This window comes from Geotrypetes seraphini, chromosome 5, assembly GCF_902459505.1.
Source record: "Geotrypetes seraphini chromosome 5, aGeoSer1.1, whole genome shotgun sequence".
Classification (NCBI taxonomy): Eukaryota; Metazoa; Chordata; class Amphibia; order Gymnophiona; family Dermophiidae; genus Geotrypetes; species Geotrypetes seraphini.
In genome coordinates this window covers 183,037,351-183,058,468 of record NC_047088.1, presented here as the reverse complement: position 1 = coordinate 183,058,468, position 21,118 = coordinate 183,037,351, and the positions used below count along the sequence as shown (strand labels likewise).

At 46.1% G+C, this 21,118-nt stretch overlaps 1 protein-coding gene across 2 annotated transcripts in view; it reads right to left on the bottom strand.

Moving 5' to 3' along the window:
* COL5A2 (collagen type V alpha 2 chain) overlaps positions 1-21,118 on the bottom strand; it is a 306,470-nt gene that overhangs the window by 165,352 nt on the left and 120,000 nt on the right. For both annotated transcript variants that reach the window (XM_033945794.1, XM_033945795.1), the window contains 3 exons: positions 12,288-12,383; positions 9,685-9,765; positions 7,255-7,299 (listed from right to left, as the gene is read on the bottom strand). In XM_033945794.1, the coding sequence (XP_033801685.1) occupies positions 7,255-7,299; positions 9,685-9,765; positions 12,288-12,383 (222 nt within the window). The remainder of the gene's footprint in view (positions 1-7,254; positions 7,300-9,684; positions 9,766-12,287; positions 12,384-21,118) is intronic.

Below are 21,118 nucleotides of genomic sequence, written 5' to 3'. Positions count from 1 at the left end.
GAGAATTAGCAAGATTGGAGCAGAATAAGGGTCCACCTGGACCTGTGCATACCAATTATGGAAGGCTTCCATTTGACTTCAGAAGAGTATCAACAACCAGGACAAAATATTTTGTCGCTCCAAGAGTGCATGCTCAAGAGTCAAGCTGTAAGAGTAAAGTGATCTGGATCCCCCATCGATACCGGACACTGCATGAGGAAGTCCGGATAGATGCTCAGCCAAAGGCTGCCACCTCTGTGCAGGTGCAGCAAAGCTGCGTACCATGGTCTGTGAGGCCAATCTGAAGCCACCAGAATGACACGGCCTAGAAGAGCTGCAATTTTCCAAAGGATTTGGCTGAACAACAGCCAAGGAGGAAAATCATACAGGAGAATCTCCGGAGGCCACAGTCACACCAGACTGTCAATGCCCCACTTCTGGGCTCAGAGCTTCAAATGAAGAAAAGATCCACTTTCTTGTTTCTTGCCGTGGCCCTGAGGTTGAAGCGGGGGGTCTTCCCCAGCACCCCACTATCACTTGGAACACCTCTGGAGACAGAACCCTCTCACCTGGATCCAGAGTCTGCCTGCTGAGAAAGTCTACTTCCACCACCTGCGCTGCCAACAGCACTAGGACATGACACTCCATCCAAAGGAAAAGAAGATGGGCTTCCTGAGCCAGAAGAGTGCTCTTGGTTCCTTTCTGGTGAGTGACAGAAGCTACTGTTGTTGTAATATTGGAGAAGACCAGGACCTCTCAGAGATAGTTGAATGACTCTGAGCTCCAACCGGTGGATTGACCACTGTCACTGAGAGGATATCCAACATTCCTGAACAGGACAACGATTGCAATGAGTTTCCCCAACTCCGAAGGCTGGCATCTGTCATCACCACAATCCAGGAGGCAATGTGTAGTGGAACATTCTCAGAGTGATTGCAGAAGAAGCCACCAGCCATGCTTGTTCAGCTTTCAGAGTCCAAAGTAGACGGGTCTGCAAGGCATCCCTGTGCAAAGAATCACATCCATACCGAAAAGAGCCGGCCGCTCCAGAAGGGAAGAAATTTAATCATACAAATTCTGTAAACGGTGTCCCGAATGTAGGCAGCAGTAGGTGTCCTATTGCTGACTAATAAGCCAATCGGGATGCACGTTTTTTTAACAAAAGCTTCCCAGGCAGGCCACCTACATTGGAGGCACCTCCAATAGCCTAGGGAGGCCTGCATGCCCGCCCACGTTCACCTAAGGATAGCTGTGGGCATGGTCTGCCCTGGAAGTCACCTTAGGTGAAACTAGGTTGCCATACGCATCTCCCTAGTAGAGCTGGCCTACATTATAAGTAGACGCAGCTGCTAAGCTTATCGCAGCAAGGGAACCCCCTGCCATCATACATTTAGCGTCGCAACTGCAGTCACCAGTCCCCAGCCTCCCCTGAACAAACACAGCAAGAGGGTGCCTAATCCCTCCTGCCAGAACACCCCCCACCCCCAAAGATTTCTGGCAGGAGGGTGCCCAATCCCCCTGCCGGACCACACTCCCCTGAAGATCACCGGCAGGAGGGTGCCCAATCTCTCCTGCCAGAATACTTCCACCCCCCCCCTGAAGATCACCAGCAGGAGGGTGCTTAATCCCTTCTGTCAGATCACCCTCCACCCCCCTTGAAAATCGTCAGCAGGAGGGTGCCTACATAATAATTGCTGCAAGGTCAGACCAGTGGTCCATCATGTCCAGCAGTCCGCTCTCGTGGTGGCCCTTAGGTCAAAGACCAGTGCCCTGAGTCTAGCCTTATCTGCGTACATTCTGGTTCAGCAGGAACCTGGCTAACTTTGTCTTGAATCCCTGGAGGGTGTTTTCTCCTATAACAGCCTCCGGAAGAGCATTCCAGTTTTTTACCACTCTCTGGGTGAAGAAGAACTTCCTTACGTTTGTACGTAATCTACCCTCTTTTAACTTTAGAGTGTCCTCTCGTTCTCTCTGCCTTGGAGAGGGTGATCAACCCGTCTTTATCTACTTTATTTCCTTCATTATCTTGAATGTTTTGATCATGTCCCCTCTGTCTCCTCTTTTCAAGGGAGAGCAGGCCCAGTTTCTCTAATCTCTCACTGTACAGCAACTCATCCAGCCCCTTAACCATTTTAGTCACTCTTCTCTGGACCCTCTCGAGTAGTACCGTGTCCTTCTTCATGTACAGCAACCAGTGCTGGACACAGTATTCCTGGGGGGGGCATACCATGGCCCGGTACAGCAGCATGATAACTTTCTCCGATCTGTTCGTGATCCCCTTGTTAATCATTCCTAGCACTCTGTTCACCCTTTTCACCGCCGTCACACATTGCACAGAAGGCTTCATCGACTTGTCAACCAGTACTCTCAAGTCTCTTTCCTGGGGGGTCATGCCAAGTACTGCACCAGACATCCTGTATTTGTGCATAAGATTTTTCTTACCAACATGCATCACCTTACACTTATCCACGTTAAACCTCATTTGCCATGTCGCAGCCCATTCTCAATGCTCCTGTACTAAGAGTTCAAAGGACGGTAAACCGCAGTTAGTCTAGTTTACGACGGCAATGGGAACAAGGATTTCTACCACCTCGCAGTGGTTTGCACTAAATGTTTCAGTGCCTGTGCTGAAATCATTAGAGCGTTCGGCAGACAGTAATGTGTGCACCAACCTTGCACTAACCCTCTTAACACCAGCATTATTTCTGAACATCAGCCACTGAGACAGCAGTTGCTTCTAACTGGATACCATTAAGACAGGTTATTTTACCACAAATTGTGCTATTTTATCACAGGGTTTCATTTTATGGAAGTTCATTCAAAAGCACGGTCATCACACACTAAACATTAGTAAGTAAGAGCCTAAATGTATTTGAGCTAAATCTAATATAATAAAACCCTAAGCGTGCATGCGCACTCCCACCTGCATGATCCATAGGTCTGTGGCAGGTAGGAGTGCGCATTCGCGCCCAGGATTCCATTAGCTTGGGAGGAAATACGACAATGGCCCCACACTCGCTGACCCCAAGGTAATGTTCTGCAGTCTGGCCAGCTCCCTTACACTCCCTGTCCGAAATCATTTCCAAGTTCAAAGTCACCACGGCCACTCCTCCCACAAGCCACACCCACAAACCTAAAGGAACACCCCCCCCGCCTCCCTGAATATCATTTGCAGGAAGGTGCTTAATCCCTCCTACTGGAACACACCCCCTTGTGTGGACCCCCCACCCCCACATCTACTAACCTCCCCCTCCCTGGTACCCCCACACTAATCTTAAATGTTGGCCGGATGGCCGGGTCTTTCTACCATCCGACCGGCAGGCCACCTCTGTCAAAATGGGGCGGGTCTGCTCCTTCCTGGAGGGAACTTCCTGGATTGGAATCTTAGATTGGCTCATGTGCCTAAGGCCCTGCCCACAGGAGGGACCTTAGGTACCTGGGCCAATCAGGTCTTAGGCCCCTCCCTGGTGCATCCCACATGCCCCAGGAAGGGGCAGGCCTACCTCATTTCAACAGAGGCGGGCCTGCCGGATGGATGGTCGGAAGACCCAGCCATCCGGCCAACATTTAAGGTTACTGGCAGGGGGGGTTCATGGGTCCACAGGGGTAGGGTGGGATCTAGGGGGTTAGCAGAGGAGGGGGTCATTGTGAGAGGGGGTTTTCCAGCAGGAGGGATTGGGCACCCTCCTGCCGGTGATCTTCAGGGGAGTGGATTCCGGCAGGAGGGATTGGGCTCCCTCCTGCTGCGTTCATTTGTTCGTTTGGGGGGTGGGGGGGACTGGTGGCTGCAGTTGCAGCCGCTAAACTTATGGCAGCAGGGAGATCCCTTGTCGCGATAAGCTTAGAGGCCGCATCTACAATAACCCAGTTCTCTAACATGGACATCGGTTACAGAATCTGGTTTATTTTAGGTGGCCTTAGGTCCAATTCTATAGAGGACACCCATCGGCTTCTGAGACTGGCCATCCTCTACAGAATCTGGGGCACAGTGTGTCTGCAGGCTACTGGTAGAGAGTTTCAGCCTTTTGCTGGGTTGAAATGAACTCCCAGGTATCCGACTGAGTGCGTGGGCATCAGATGGTTCATTTTTGTCTTGAGGTTTTTTGAAGCTGACAATCCAACCCAGGTCTTCCAGCAGCTGGAGCACCCATCCCAACATATGGCATCCCTTGGACAAATGAGGGAGCTTTGATCAGCCAGCCGTCTAAATAAGGTGCACCTGGAGACCCATCTGCCACAGGTAAGCCACCACCACTACCATCATCTTAGTGAAAGTCTGGGACGCTGAAGCCAGCCCAAAGAGTAGGGTCAAGAACTGATAATTCTTTTCCAAAACCTGAAACCTCAAAACTTTGCGTGGGCCATAAAAATGGGAATGTGCAAGCACATCTCTGTAAGATCCAGAGAGGCAAGAAATTGTCCTGGAGTCACTGCTGCAAGGACCAAATGCACGGTCTCAATTTGAAATCATGGAATCTTGAGAGCTGCAGTCACGTGCTGAAGATCCAGAATAGGCCTCTACTCTTCAGAGCTGTTCTTTGGAATGAGAAAGTATATGGAGTATCTGCCTGAACCCGAGAGGTCGGGCAGTACAGGCTCCATAGGTTGAAAATCTAGCAAGCGCTGAATGGTAGCCAGAATCCCGAGTGCTTTGCCTGGGCAATCTGAGCAGAGTCTACTAACCAATCTGTTAGAGGTTGAGCAAATTCCAGTTTGTAACCTGACCAAAGAATGTCCAAGACCTACTGGTCGGATGAAACGCGCATCCTGATGGGCAGAAATGTTTTGAGACTGCCCCCAATTCGCAGTGAGGCATCCCTCATCCTGGTGCCATTGTGCATGTGCATCAGGAGGCACAGCGCTGGAGTGGGGAGGCTAGGAACATCTGTAGCCATTATACCATCAGCAGTAGCCCCAAGAAAACACCTGCAATGTGTCACTTGCATACGGTTAGAAATACTGGGCACCACAAGATCAGATCAATCAGAACCTCTGCTATCAGGCTGAGTCATAGGGTGAAGGTCCAGTCTAGAATCCATGAAGTTGTCCAGACCTTTGCCAAACAATCATAGCTCCTGAAAAATCAGTCAAGCCAAAGGAGCCTTGGAAGTGGAATCAGCAGCCCACTGTGGGCAGAGAAGGAGCAGTCTGACGCCTTAGTCAAACTCGCATAGGGGAATACAATGCATTCGGCATAGAAACTGTTGCCAAAAAAATGTTGAGGAGAGGTTACCACAGCTTCACTTTCCAGAGTGCGCTTTTGAGCATGACAGGCGCGTGCGACACCAAACGTCACCAAAGCCGCTTCAATGCCTAAAGCAGCTATGTCAAAGAGCTTCCTGAGAGCCACCTCCACACAGTAGTCCTGCATAACTTCCAATACTAAACCACCCACATTGGGGAGAAAGGTGCATTTTGTTACCTGCGCCACCAAAAATCCACCCTGGGCTGATCCAAAAGTTGCTGACACTCCCGTGCCAGCAAATCCTAGCATGGCATAAATCTAGCAATATTCATAGCATATCAAGGTACCAGGGGAAGGAAATAAACTGCAAGCAGGAGGAAGAAGTGGACAGAGCCAGCTGAGTGACCTGAAAGACCTCCTGTAAAGATTCAGAAAGAAGGTTTGGCAAAGCTGCAAAATCCAAGAGGCGCAGGCTTGTGAGAGCATTTCCAGGCTCCCAAAACTCCAGAGGGATCCACAAATCCAGCACACAGTCCTTGATCCCCATCCTGGGAACGCTGCACCTGTAAAGATGGGTTCAACAAGCAAATTATCTGCAACCGGACGACCCCAGATCAAGGTCAGGCAGCGCAAGCAAAGTGGCAGGGAGAATCTAGGACGTGTCCAAAGGAGTAACACCCCTGATAGACACCGTGCAGGCATATTGGGACTGCGCAGGGGGAGAGCACAGTGATCCAAAATCAAAAGCACAAAAATTTCAAAAATCATGAAAAGGTGTCTGGCTCCTAAGTCATAGATCACCCTAAGGTGGTTAAACTGAGCCTTTCAGAAGCAGTACAGACTCCGCAGCCTGAAAGACAGAATTACCAGCCGTGCCGAGCACCAAAAGCACGAAAGCCACCCCACCGGGCTAGTTGAGTATTTGGGCACCTGCTTCAGCAGAAAAGAAGCTAAGCTGGATGCTGCGCCCCCCACACCCCAGCTGTGCCATGCTCTAAAAGTGTTAAAATTGTACAATCCTGGTATGAATCCACAAAAGGATAGCCAAAGGACTCCATCTCAGCAAGTTTCAAGGCAAAATTAGCAGTTTTGCAGAGGCAAGGAGCATTAGAAAATAAAATCGCTAAAAATTCAAGATGGCCGCTGTTACAAAATTCATGCAAAAATCGTGATATTTTTCACACATTCCAAACATTAAAAACGGCGATTTTAAGATTTTACAGAAGGAGGAACATTCAGAAACACTCAAAACACCACTTTTCAAACCTCCCCCGATGTCTCTCACAGACTGTCAAGCCTCACTGTGACCTGAAAGGATAAGTTAAAAGTGCTGCAAGCCTGCTTTCAGCTCTCTCACAGTAGCTGGATGAGAATATTCACTGCCACAATGCTGGGAATGCTCCTACAAAGCTGCCAGTCAGACTCTAATGTCTGACTATACCTCCACCCTTGCGGATCATCGTATGCACACTGGAATGGGCAGAGGTGTGACGACGCTGCCGAGACTCCTAAGGGCACTTAACAGCCTGTGCTCAACCTCTGATTAACAGAAGGTGAGACCACCTCGGGGATGGCGCTGAGATCCAGAGAAAACTATGCAGGCCGGCCAACATGTATCAGAGGGATCGGCCTGTCAGCTACACACCGAAGTCTATGAATTCTAAAGCAGGCAGCGCTTCAAAATTGCTCCAAGCACTGATTCACCCAAAAAAAGGGATGAAATTACAATAAAATGGGGAGAGCATAACACACAGAACTGCATCCGTGTGTGCAGAAGGAAAGAACTGTTAGAGGGAGCTAAACAGCCTAGTGAAGTACTATAGAGGCAGAGTGGATTCCTTCTGCAACCATGCAACTAAAGGAAAATAACTCTGTCTAGAATGTCTCATCTATTGCACTGGAATACAATTTTCACATGCAAGTTCCTTCTTCTGATATAACTCCATCCATAGTTTTATGTGGGTAAAATTTTTGAGAAACAAGTGCAGCTTTTACTAACACATGGGGAATGGGAGATAAATTTTCACATACATTTACCCACATAAATGCTTTTGGTTATTGCCTTTGTCCTATTTTATACCATCACTTACTTGTTGTCCTGGAATACCTTGAGGTCCTCTTGGTCCAACCTGACCCTACGGAAGAAAAAGGTTTGGTATTCTTATTGTGAACACTATTATTTTTCATTAAGCTACTACATCCAGCACATGTGTATCAAGTTGAATTGTCCCATGATGAAAAGTAATTCTATAACAGTGCACTTATATATAAGTGGCCTAATAGAGCAGCATCTATGTCTAAGATGCCTAGTGACGCCTAAGTCCGCTTAGGTGCTATTAGGCATGATTCTATAAAATGGTGCCTAAAATGTAGGCGCTGCTAGGGCCATTTATAGAATCCGGGCGATCCAGAAGTAGCATTAGGGCAGAGCCACAATTTAGTCAGCTGACAAGAGGTTATTCGATCCGCTTACCAGCTAAGTAAGCACACAAAGTTAAGATTAAGAAAGTAAAAAGGCTGTCCTAACTTTATGCACCAAGTTAACCAGGTACTGGCTTGAATATTGACCACTGCCCAGTTAACTTCCAGGTCAGCGTACCTATGTGGATATTCAATGCCAGGAGCTGCACATGTCCTGGTATCAAATATTTGGGGTTATTTCAGCCCATGGCAGAGAAGGCTTAAGGACTTACTTACCGAGCCTTGCTTTCAAGAGGAAATCTATATGCTAAATGTAGAGTTATACTGACAACACCTACATACCTAAGACTTTACTTAAGAACAATCTTCAGAAACCTAAAATGGGAGTAACATCCTTTGATCCTTATGTAGATACCCATAAATGTTTATGTATGTTTATTAAAAGCTTCAATACTGCTACTAATGACTGGGGAGTCAATTCAGAGTGGTATATTCACAGGTTAGTATTCATTTCTCCAAAATATAGCTAGGAGATGCAAATGAGCTCTTGGCTCATTTACATCAATAGCTACATTTCACATGTGCTCCAGAAAGTGACAACACATGACAAAGTTCCCTTAGCTTGCCTGTCAAAATTAAAGGGCCTACAGTTCTTTCTCCTGAGATTCTCCAGCCTCTGGCAGACCAGTGGGCTCAATGTACCCCTCTCCATCCACAACATGGGATATAAATATCATAAGCCTGCCTCTCTCCCCATTTCCCCTAAAGCCCTGTCAACGAGGGTCAGGTTATGCTAGGGTTACCAGACATCCGGGAAAACCAAGACATGTCCTCTTTTTAGAGGATCATCCAGGTGCTTGGATGGACTTTCCAAAACCAGCAGTTTGTCCAGGTTTTGGAAAGCTCCGGACGCATCTGGAGGACCTCTGAGAATGCGTGGATGACATCATACACATTCACGTTTGCTCCAGGCCTTCCAGACGTGGACAGAGCTCGTCGGGGAAGAAAGGAAGCCTTGTAGGGGTGGGGCTGGGGGGCAGAACAGGGCATGGTCAAGAGGCAGAACAAGGCAAGGCCATGTGTCCGGGGTTTTGTGGCCCAATATGGTAACCCTAGGTTATACCAGCTTGCCCCCACCTTTCCCATAGTCTCCCTGTCTCCCCCAGGATCCCAACTCACTCCAAAGGGATCTGGAAATAAAGGCTTAATTCTTCAAAACAGGGTATGGTAAACTCATAGTACTACCGCTAGGGGTTAAACTGTCCCCATTTTGAGGACAGCAGGGGGAAGAATAAATGAGGATCACTCTTGCCCCCTGGCCCTTTGAGGTGTGTGGGCTCCTGGAATAGGAAACAGGGGATAATGGTAGGGGTGGAACAAGCAGAGCCAGGCAAGGCTGACCCTCATCAATGGAGAGACAAGCTTTTGGAGGATGGGAACAGGGTTATGATATTTTTGTCACATGCTTGGGCTGGGGTGGGAAAGTGGGCTACATTCCCATTGGGCTACCAGAGATCAGAGATTCCTGAAGGGATGGGGTTCAGGGGATTCCCTTCAAGATGGTGGGCCCTTTAATTTTGGAAACCTAGCTGAAGCCACTACCACACTAAAGGAACTTTATTTTATCTTGGCAGCTATTGAGCATTATTAATATTTTCTATTTTAAAAAAAAATATGCCCAAACAGCTTCTCTCATGCTTTTATTTCTCAGGATTAATGAGGTGTTTACATAAATTTTTTTATGGCATCAGTTAATTAATGCAAAAAAAATAATTAAAAAAGCATCTGAACTTTGGCATTTTGGCACTTTTCCAGGTCTTTTGTGCTATTTTTTGCAAACTCATGTCACACTTTAGTACATAAGGAGCTCTATAGTTTTCTCTTTAGCAAAACTTCCTGTTGAAAGGTCACATGAAACTTTTCTATCACACCTATCTGCATATAAGTTCTGGCATGCAGTATCTCCGAGTCTGCATAATTTTCTATACATTGATACATACTCGTATGTCCTGGAATTTGGAATGAAATGCACATGTCTCAGAAAGGTTCTCGCAATTTTTTGCGATACACTGACATAGATGAAATTTGTATTCTCTTACCATTGCACCAGGCATCAGTCCCATTTGAGAGCCAAGCCCAGATTTCTCATCAAAGCCTCCTTGCATCTGTGATTGAAATGGCTGTAAAAAAAATAAAATTTAACAATGATGACTATAAGAAAAATATGCATTCTGCTAGATTTTTTTTATTTTATTTTCTGATGAAACACTTCCAGAAATAAAGGTTTCTTATACAACCTACTCTCTTATTTGGATACATTCTGATTAACCATGTGCGTTGGAATTGTGAGATTTGATCACCTTTTGACCAAGGAACAGCACATTGTTCTATACATGGGGGAAATTGTTTTCTAGGGGTTCTTTGCCCAAGATGCCAATAATGGATCCTTAATATTCAGGCCCCGTCCCTCTAACTATCCATCTGAGACCACTGTAACTCTATTTGCTGCCGCATGGGGGAGCACTGAGCATAAAAGATACTAATTGCAGGAAAAACTGGTTAATTGTCTGATTTTCAGCCTCTCTTCTCCACTATTCAGACTTCTGGTTTATTTTACTAATTTATATTAATAAGTTTTTAAACTTGTCTTAGAACTTAAATTGGGGACCCTTTTACTAAGCTGTGTTAAATATCTAGAGCACATTTTACTGAACAGTAAACTTTAGCGCTAGTACACGCTAACATATATCGTGCAGTAAGACAGACATATTGTGCAGTAAGACAGACATATCGTGCAGTAAGACAGACATATTGTGCAGTAATGTCACACTATCTGCTTAATGTGGCAGGACTGGGGTACCGCAGGGAGTAATCTTCCCCTGACAGATAGCGCGCAGATGACTACCACATGCTACCTGTCCAAACTGGTGATAGCACAGCCACAGTGATCTTCACCTCAAGAGGAGATAACAGCAGCACTACCAACAGTCTAGCACAGGGGTGTCAAAGTCCCTCCTCGAGGGCCGGAATCCAGTCGGGTTTTCTGGATTTCCCCAATGAATATGCATTGAAAGCAGTGCATGCAAATAGATCTCATGCAGATTCATTAGGGAAATCCTGAAAACCCGACTGGATTCTGGCCCTCGAGGACCGACTTTGACACCTGTGGTCTAGCAGCATATGCTTATCCAGAAATAAAGTTTAAGTGCCACAGTGGTGTATAGCCCCCACTTCACTTATTTTCTCTCCAGATCCTACCTCCCATTATTCTGATACCCCACACCCCATAATGACCATTCCCTAACCACCCTTCTTCCCAGGTCTGATCCTCTTTCAGCCTCGCCCACTTTCCACCCACCTAATCCTCCTCTTCCAATCCTCCTGCATCATTAGCCTCCCCCTTCTGACTTTCCTGGCAACAAAATCCTCCTCTCCTGGTCCTCTCCTTCGATAATAGTCCTCCTCTGTCTATCTCTCTCTCCCCCCCACCCCTAACCTCCCTTTCAATCCTCCCAGCATCAGAACTATACTCCTGTAAATGGCAGGAACAGAGATTTACGCCAGCCTTAGAGATGGTGTAAATGTCTGAACCAATATTTTTCAAGTACGCATGTAAATTTTTGTATTTTATAATTTAAACTCCCATAAAATGATGGAACAGTTATGTACTCCAAACTGTATGCTCACACGTCAAACTAGTAAGTCAAGCGTAGTCAGTATAGTGAAGTGAATGCCAAAAACTGGACAACATTTTTATAATGCTGCTTTAAGATAGGTTTGGCTATGTTGACATTGATTCATGGATGCTTTTGACCACTGAATGAAATACTGTAAGGCATCATCTACCACTGTTTTTTTGGTGGCTGAAGACTACTGAGGCATTTTCCTTCTTGATATTGCCAATTATTGATTATTATACCAGTGTGCAATTTCTTGATTTACTATTTTGAGGTACGAGTATTTTATAATCTACGTGTACCTACTACCCATGTTTTGCCCAAACTCCACCCCATGCCATCATTTCAAAGCACGCATTTCTGATACCAATTGGTACTTTATGAGGTCATTTACATGTGTATGTTGCTATTTTCATATATAAATAACTAAAATACTGCGAAAATGGGCATGTACTTTAACCACAGTACATATCCCCCTAATAAAATTACTTTTCACATTGAATGGTGATCTGATTTTTTAGTTCTGAGAAAGTTGTGCTCCTTAAGCTTTATTTATTTAATAAAAATGTTCTTCGCTGCCCTTCAACAATATTATACCTATCAAATCTGAGTACAAATTGGCTAAAAGTAGTCATATACTGTATATGGTTTCCTTAATTTATTTATTTAAAAATGTTATAAACTGCTTAAAATCAAAATAATGTACAAAACATACATATTATAAAGACAAACCAAATGTACTTCAAACAAAATTGTCATTTAGATTTACAAAAATACAATCTAACAAAATGAAAAATAAAAAAGCCAAGATCATATTTTTCAAAAGATACCTTTCAATATTGAGGGTTTTTTTTATCTACATTATGAAAAAAAATAGCCTGTATTCTAAGAAACCGAAACATAAAAAGAAAAAAAATGATAGCAGATGAAAGCCATGTGGTACTTTGTGTGTCTAAGTGCTTTGAAAATAAGCCCCTATATCTACCATGGCTTCATAATCCAATCTAATGCTCTACATAACATACCTGGCCAGGATGTGATGGGTGTCCTGGAGGACCAGGTTCACCAGGCTGCCCTGGAATGCCAGGTTCACCATCAAATCCAGGAGGACCACGAGCTCCCTAAGGAGAAAAAAAGATAGTGTTGATGAAAATAAGATATATAAAAATGATTCATTTGGAATCAAAAATATATCATGAATTGAAAGAGAATTTTTCCAAGTTTCAAGTTTATTAAAATTTTGATTAATTGCCTATCATAGTTTCTAAGCAATGTACAGTAAAAAACAACGTAACAGCAACTGATGAGAACAATAAACAGACGTATGGTAAACAAGATGGAAGGAGGTTGAACTACAATAAGTTAAGAAAAGTATACGTAAAAAGGTAAAAACAAAAGGAAGGAGGAGGAAATTTAGAAATCATAGGCCTCTTTTTGCAAAACTGCGATAACAGTTGCTAGCGCAGAGAGCCTCGCTGAATGGCTCACACCGCTCCTGATGCTCACTGAGTTCCCAAGAGGGTCGGGAGCAGCACGGCTCTCTGCGCTAGAAACTGCTCTCGCAGTTTCGTAAAAGAGGGGGATGCTTGTGATTCACCAAGCCAGGGGTGACCAACCTGCGACCTGCCTAATATCAGAATATAACCCACTTAAGATTTTAAGCAAAATACTTTTTTCGAACCTAGCCCCACCTTTTATAAAATTGGGTTAGCTTTTTTTTTTATCTCCGGCCGCAGCGGTATTAGATTTGATACTCATAGAATTCCTACGAGTGTATGAGCTAATACTGCTACGGCCAGCAATATAAAAGCCTAATTCAGCTTTGTAAAAAAAGGGTTGTGGGGGGGAGGACTACTTAGCTAGTACAAATGACTTTAAAACTATTCGGTGCATATGAAGTCACAAAGCCACAGTAACGGCTGCTGCTACAGTAATTGTTCTGATGCCCATAAGGATTTAATGGACATTGGAGTGTTTGCCTAATGTGAGCCGCTACCTCAGCTTTGTAAAAGGGGGTTAAGTTAGGTGCCTACACTGACTAGGCACGCCGATATAGGCGTCTAACTTTAGGCAGACTTTATGGAATTAGGACTATAGTTAGTAGATAGGCCTTATTGTGAATATGGGCAGACTAAATGGGCTATTCGGCCTTTATCTGCCGTCATGTTTCTATGTTTCTATAATGGGACTTGCTTTATTCAAATTGGATCATATTAACACATGTTAACAAATTAATGCAGAAAACGGCTGAAAATTCCTGAGATAACGGCAAATGAAGGCTCAGGCACCAGATTCCCAGCATTCATTCTGATTGAGTTGTTATAATGAGAAAGGAGGAACTACCGCGTGGCAGGAGAAGGAAGCAGCGGCTTCAAGGCAGCGAGGTAGCCGGGAGAGGAGAAGAGCGGCGGTGAGGAGCAGGTAGCGGCGAGAGTTAGCTCCGCCCACCCGCGTGACCAGCCGCGACACCAGGAAGATCAGCGCCCGACTCCCCCTTAAGAGGGGGGGTGCCAACGGCGCACGGACGTTCGGCGCGCAGCAAAGGCGAGCGGCAAAGGCGCTCGCCTTAGCGAGAGCGCCTTTGCGAAGGAGCCTTGGAAGGAGCCCAGCAGCGAATCCTAAACTTCTAACTTAAAAAAAAAAAAAAAAAATTTTCTTCTGTTCCCATTCTCCTTTTCTCTCTCTATTCTTTTAGCTAGCTGCCCGCCGAGCTAACTCACACTCAGCCAACCCTTCAGATACCTTCAGCTCTTAACTTCTTATTCTCTCAGACACCCAAATCTTTCATAATCTCGCACTAGCCCTCAGTAGGATCTTTCTAACTCTCTTTTCTTTTTCTAATTACTGACAGGCAGACCTAATTCACAACTTGGAAATGGCAGGGAGGACTAGAAGTGCCAAGGCTACAATCAAATCCAGCATTCCAGCCACCATGGGGACCCTGGAAGAGATCACGGACGGCGTACGAAGGGAGGAGGACTCAGGACGGCGGACAGAGGTCTCCGTGCAGACCGAATCCACCCCCCGGCACTACACTACAGTCTCCACGCAGACAGAGGAGGCTGCTCAGCTGGATGGAGCCCTCATGCAGGAACTATGGAGCCTCAGGGAGGAGGTGGTTTGCCTGAGAAGCATCCGAGAGGATGAAGCCTACATCGACGGAGTCGTTCAGGAGTTGTCCCAAATTACAGAGCAGACCCACGACAAGTCCATTCTCGAGACACCCAAATCATCAGCTTTGAAGCCAACATTTGGGATACAGAAAATGGCTGGCGGCAATGACACCTGGCAGTTGGTGACCTCTTCCACAGGTAAACATAGAAAATCCCCACCCCCCTTTTTCAATCTCTTCATCCTCTTCTTCTTTTTCTTCCCAACTGGCCAACCCTACATCAACCCCTCAACTCGTCCTGAAGAATAGATTCCAGATTCTTCAGGAAGAAGCTGCCGACAAGGTACAGGAGCAGGCCCAAACAGGAGCAGGCCCAACACGCAACCCCATCTGCTGACCGACTTCCCCCTCCACAACGGAAGAAGCGCAGAGTTATAGTCATTGGGGACTCCATGCTGAGGGGCACCGAGGGACCAATCTGCAGACCGGATGCACACTCAAGAGAGATTTGCTGTCTGCCTGGAGCCAAAATACGGGACGTCACCACCAGCCTGGGTAAACTACTTACACCTCATGACCATTTTCCTATGCTTCTTATCCATATAGGTACGAATGACACTGCCAGGAACACCCCGGAGACCATCACCAGAGACTTCGGAGCCTTGGTTGAGAGGCTGAAGCAGACAAGTGTGCAGGTAGTCTTCTCATCAATCCTCCCAGTTAGAGGCAAGGGAAGAGCCAGAGATGAATGCATCCTGAGAACGAACGAATGGCTACAAGGATGGTGTCGAGATATGAACTTCGGATTCCTGGATCATAGAGAGGCGCTACAGGGACTACAGGGACCAGACGGACTCCATTTGACCAGCAGAGGTAAGAACATCTTCGGACACCGACTAGCCCGCCTGCTTCGCAGGGCTTTAAACTAGGTAAGTTGGGGGAGGGGACCTACTCATATACTGGTGTGGAAAGGAACTATCCTGATGGGACGAGTCGACACTCTGTTTCCGAAGTAAGGACCCAATTTGCAAACAGTTCTCTAGGAGCCACACCGACTCAGTCAGGAATAGCCTTACAGGGACTCAGCAAACACAAACACAAAGTGTGGAGGGCCATGTATGTTAATGCACACAGTTTAGGCAATAAAATTCTAGAACTAGAAACTGAAATAAGGGATGCCAACCTGGACGTGGTGGCAATATCCGAGACTTGGTTCACGGACACACATGGGTGAGAAATGGCTATACCTGGGTACAATCTACTTCGTCAGGACAGAGAGGGCAGGTTAGGTGGAGGGGTAGCACTATACATTAAAGAGGACATCAAAACCACCAGGATCACTGATGTCAAGTATACCGGGGAGTCCCTCTGGGTAAACCTGGCAAGAGGTGGCAAAAAATGCCTGTATCTTGGTGTGGTATACAGACCTCCAAGACAACCGGAAGACATGGACGCAGAATTAATTGAAGACATAGAGAATATAACTCTACGGGGCGACACTGTACTGCTAGGGGACTTCAACATGCCTGATGCAGACTGGAACACATTTTCGTCAACAACCAGCAGCAGCAGGAGGCTTTTGACCTCCATAAAAGGAGTATATCTCAGACAGATGGTAAAGGAGCCCACTAGGGCCCAGGTGATCCTAGACCTGGTACTCACCAATGGGGAAAGCGTCTCAGAGGTCTCGGTAGGAGATACGCTAGCCTCCAGCGACCATAACATGGTATGGTTCAACCTTGGGAAAAGGTCCCCTAAATCAATTACAAAAACAAAGGTGCTCAAATTCCGGGGCACCGACTTCGCACGCATGGGAGATTTCGTTCATCAGACACTGCAGGACCAAGCAGAGACCGGCAATGTGGAAACTATGTGGTCGTACCTGAAATCATCCATACACGAAGCAACTAATCGCTACATAAAATCAGTAGATAAACGACAAAGAAACAACAAACCCCAATGGTTCACTGAAGAGATCTCGCACCTCATTAAGGAGAAGAAAAAAGCATTTCTTTCCTACAAACGTACGCAGAGAAGAGAAACTAAAGTAGAATATAAGACCAGATCTGCAGCGGTTAAAACAGCAGTTAGGGAGGCCAAACTTCGAGTGGAAGAAACTGGCAAAAAACATTAAAAAAGGGGACAAATCCTTCTTTAGGTATATCAGCGATAGGAAAAGGAACACAGACAGTATAGTACGCCTTAGACAACCGGACAGAAACTACGCGATGGCGGATTCAGAAAAAGCAGAACTACTAAATGAATATTTCTGCTCAGTCTTCACCTGCGAAGCACCGGGACACGGACCACAGTTGATGATAAAACAAGACGTGGATGACCCGTTTCAGAATTTTGTGTTCACACCTGGGGACGTCTACAACGAACTGGCAAGGCTAAAGGTAAACAAGGCCATGGGACCGGACAATTTACACCCAAGAGTGCTCAGAGAATTGAGAGATGTTCTGGCGGAACCGTTGGCAGTGCTCTTCAATCTCTCACTAAGTACGGGGAAAGTTCCAGTCTAACGGAAAACAGCCAACGTCGTTCCTCTACATAAAAAGGGTTGCAAGGCTGAGGCTGCGAACTATAGACCGGTAAGCTTCAATAGACTGTGTAAACTCATGGAAACACTAATTAAGTATAAATTAGATACGATCCTGAACGAGGAAGATCTCCGGGATCCCAGCCAACATGGATTCACCAAGGGTAGGTCATGCCAGTCCAATCTAATCAGCTTCTTTGACTGGGTAACAAGAAGACTGGACTCAGGAGAGTCCTTGGACGTCGTGTACCTGGACTTCAGCAAAGCGTTTGACAGCGTCCCACACCGCAGGCTGCTGAACAAGATGAAATCGATGGGATTAGGAGAGACTAACTGCATGGGTTAAAGATTGGCTTAGTGGCAGACTTCAGAGGGTGGTGGTTAACGGTACCCTCTCTAAAATGTCGGAGGTGACTAGCGGAGTGCCACAGGGGTCAGTCCTGGGCCCACTCCTCTTCAACATATTCATTGGGGATCTGACTCAAGGGCTTCAAGGCAAAGTAACCTTATTCGCTGATGACGCCAAACTATGCAATATAGTAAATGGCTATAATCTACAGGATGCTATGGAGCAAGACCTGCATACTTTAGAAAGTTGGTCCTTGAACTGGCAGCTGGGCTTCAACGCCAAGAAATGTAAGGTCATGCATCTCGGTAACGGAAATCCTTGCAGAACTTACACCCTGAATGGAGAAACTTTAACCAGGACTACGGCAGAACGAGACTTAGGAGTAATCATCAGTGCTGACATGAAAGCAGCCACTCAAGTGGAGAAGGCTTCATCTAAAGCACGGCAGATGATAGGTTGTATCAAGAGAAGCTTCGTCAACAGGAAACCTGAAGTCATGATGCCATTGTACAGAGCCATGGTGAGACCTCATCTGGAATACTGTGTGCAATTCTGGAGGCCACATTACCGTAAGGATGTGCTCAGAATTGAATCGGTTCAGCGGATGGCCACCAGGATGGTCTCGGGGCTAAAGGGTCTCCCGTACGAAGAAAGACTGAGCAAATTGCAGCTCTACACTCTCGAAGAGCATAGGGAGAGGGGAGACATGATTGAGACATTTAAGTACATCACGGGACGGATCGAGGTGTAAGATGATATCTTTCTTCTCAAGGGACCCTCGACCACAAGAGGACATCCGCTCAAACTCAAGGGAGGGAAGTTTCGTGGAGACGCCAGGAAGTACTTCTTCACGGAGAGAGTGATTGAGCATTGGAACAAGCTTCCAGTGCAGGTGGTCGAGGTACGCAGCATCCTAGACTTCAAGAACAAATGGGATACCTATGTGGGATCCCTACGAGGTCATGCTAAGGGATAGGGTCACTAGGACTTGAATGAGCGGGTCAGTAGAGTGACAGTATAATTACAATTATACTTTAGGGGGTCAGTAGACTTAAGAGGGTGGGTAAATAGTGTGGGCAGACTTGATGGGCTATAGCCCTTATCTGCCGTCATCTTTCTATGTTTTCTATGTTTCTACCTGGGCAAAAATAAATAAGCAAACAAACTGAAAAAAAGTTCTGTTCCACTTTTCTCCATTACTAAAATCCTCTTGCAAAATCAGCATAAGTTTAAACAAAGGCAGGGGATGAATCCATTAGATTATCGATAATAAATTTAATATCTGTTCTAAATATAACCAGTTATATCAGACACTTTTATGTATGCTGAACCTTCTTTTGGAGGGTATGTTTTCCACTACCAGATAAATATCCTTAAGACTATATTTCTATGAAATGCTACTGCCATCTAGTGGCTGATTAGAATAAGTACATATATACCACACGAATTCCAGAAGGACCTCTTTGGACACAGATATGTTGGGCCTTTTAAAGTAACTTGCAAAAATGTTCACTTGTTAGCACCCATTTCTGGCATATTTATATCCTCAACTAAACCTTGAACAAATATCTCACACATTACTGTAGCCAAGAATTTTACATGTTCCTGGCTGTGGTGGCACAAGAGAAATTTTGTTTTAAGTAGGGTTACCAGGCATCCGGATTTCCCCAGACAAGTCCTCCTTTTGGCAGTCTATCAGGGTGTCCGGGCAGCTTTCCCAGTTGCCCTCATTTATCCGGGTTTCAACGTTTAGGGGTCGACAGCGGCAGCAGTAGAGGGCCACTGTGTAGCAAGCCGCAACCCGCTGATTAACCCCTCCCCCTTTCCCTCAATGAGATCTCAATTTTTGTCCTCCTAAAAGCAGCAGTGAACAGGCTGCTCCTGGCCTGCTCACTGGCGCCTTCCCTCTACTGCGTCACTGATGACATCACTGATGATGCAGCAGAGGGAAGCCCTACCAAGCAGGCTGGGAGCAGCCTGATCTTACCATGTAGCAGTATCATCAGCAGTTCCCACATTCTGCCTGCTACTGACCCATAAACCTCTCTGCGGCACAGGGGAGACTTCAGGGTTAGCGGCAGGCAGCATGTGAGAGTCACTGCTGATACAGTAACCCGAAGAAGCAAACCTGGGAGTACAGGGGAGGAGAGAAAGGAAAGTTGGCGGCACAGGGGGAGGGAAGGAGTGAAAGGATTTCAGGAAGGAAAGCTGGTGGCACAGGGGGAGGGAAGAGGTAAGAGGAAGGAAAGTTGGTGGCATGGGAGAGGGAAGGGGTGAAAGGAACTTCAGGATGGAAAGTTGGTGGCACAGGGGGAGGAGAGAGAGGAGAGGATGAAATTACACATAATGAAGGGGAGGAAGGGAGAGATGGTGCATGGAAAGGGATAGAGAGATTTGACATAGGGCACAAGGAAGGGAATGAGAAAGGTATTGGGCATGGGGGTAGATGAGAGGGAGAGAGAGAGAGATGGAGGTGGAAGGGAAGAAGGAGGGAGATGGATCCAGGAGCAGAATGGAGTGATGGAGAGATGCCTGGAAATGGGAATGAGGGAAGAGAGTGGGAGAATGCAGCAAGGAAGAGATAGGGAGATGTCAGGCTACAAGGGTGGGGAGGGGATGCTGGGCTATAAGGGTGGAGGAAGGAAGATGCTGAGAATGGTAGAACCCTGAGGGGGAGGAGAGGGTGGCAAGGAAATGGATGTGAAGATAGATATAACAAAGGGTAGAAATATGATTGAAGATGAAAAGGAATGGAGGGCTGAGGAAGGAATGAGATGGGGAATGGGAGAGAAGATGAAAATTTGATAGGTAGCTGAAAAGTAGAAAAGAGGAAAAGGATAAGAAAGAGGCAGAAAAGAGCTAAAAAGGAATGATCAACATGTCTGAGGCAAGTATAGTGAGGGAATAGACAAGAGAGAGTAGAAAAGAGAAATGAATAGTAACCACTTGAAGTAGAACTAGCAGACATCAGGAAAGCAGAAAAAAGAAACTGGAACCAACATGATAGAAAAATAAAACATCCAGACAACAAAAGTAGAAGAAAAACATTTTATTTTAACTGGTTTAAATAGAATATGGATTATAATTAACAAAAATATTGTTTAAATTTTGACAAATAAACTTGCTGAATTTTCTAATTTTGTGTACAGAATTTTGAATTTTTTTTGCACAGAATTCTGCCGGGAGTAAACAAAGAGGTAGAACGGGGCAGCTGGTGGCAGCCAATCAGCAGAGGCACTGCTGTAAACAGGCTGTTCATTGCCAGCCCAGGCAGGGCCTTTCCTGTGCCATGTCAGAAGTGATACAGCAGAGGAAAGACCCTGCTGGGGTTGGCCGTGAGTAGCCTGTTTACAGCATTGCCTCTGCGGACTGGCTGCCATATCAGGGGTTGTATGGAGAGATAGAGGAGAGCTGTCTGGTCAGGACCGTTGCCTCTGCTGCCTCGGGGGCTGGATGGAGGGGTGTCTGGTCATGACCGCTGCCGTTGCTGCTTCGGGGACTAGAGGGAGGGACGTTGGAGGGGGGGTTGTGGATGCAGAACCCAAGGTGAGAGGAGTTAGGACTTGAAAGCACTCTTAAAAAGGTGGGCTTTTAACTTGGACTTAAACACTGCCAGCGATGGAGAACGCAGTTTGTTTCAGGGCATACGATGCAGCAAGATAGAAGGGCGGAGTCTGGAGTTGGCAGAGGAAGAGAAGGGCACAGATAGAAGGGACTTATTAGCTGAGCAGAACTCACGGTGGGGGGAGAGACATAGGGGGAGATAAGTGAAGATAGATAGTGAGAGGCAGCTGAATGAATACATTTGTAAGTCAGTAAGAGGAGTTTGAATTGTATTCAGAAATTGATGGGA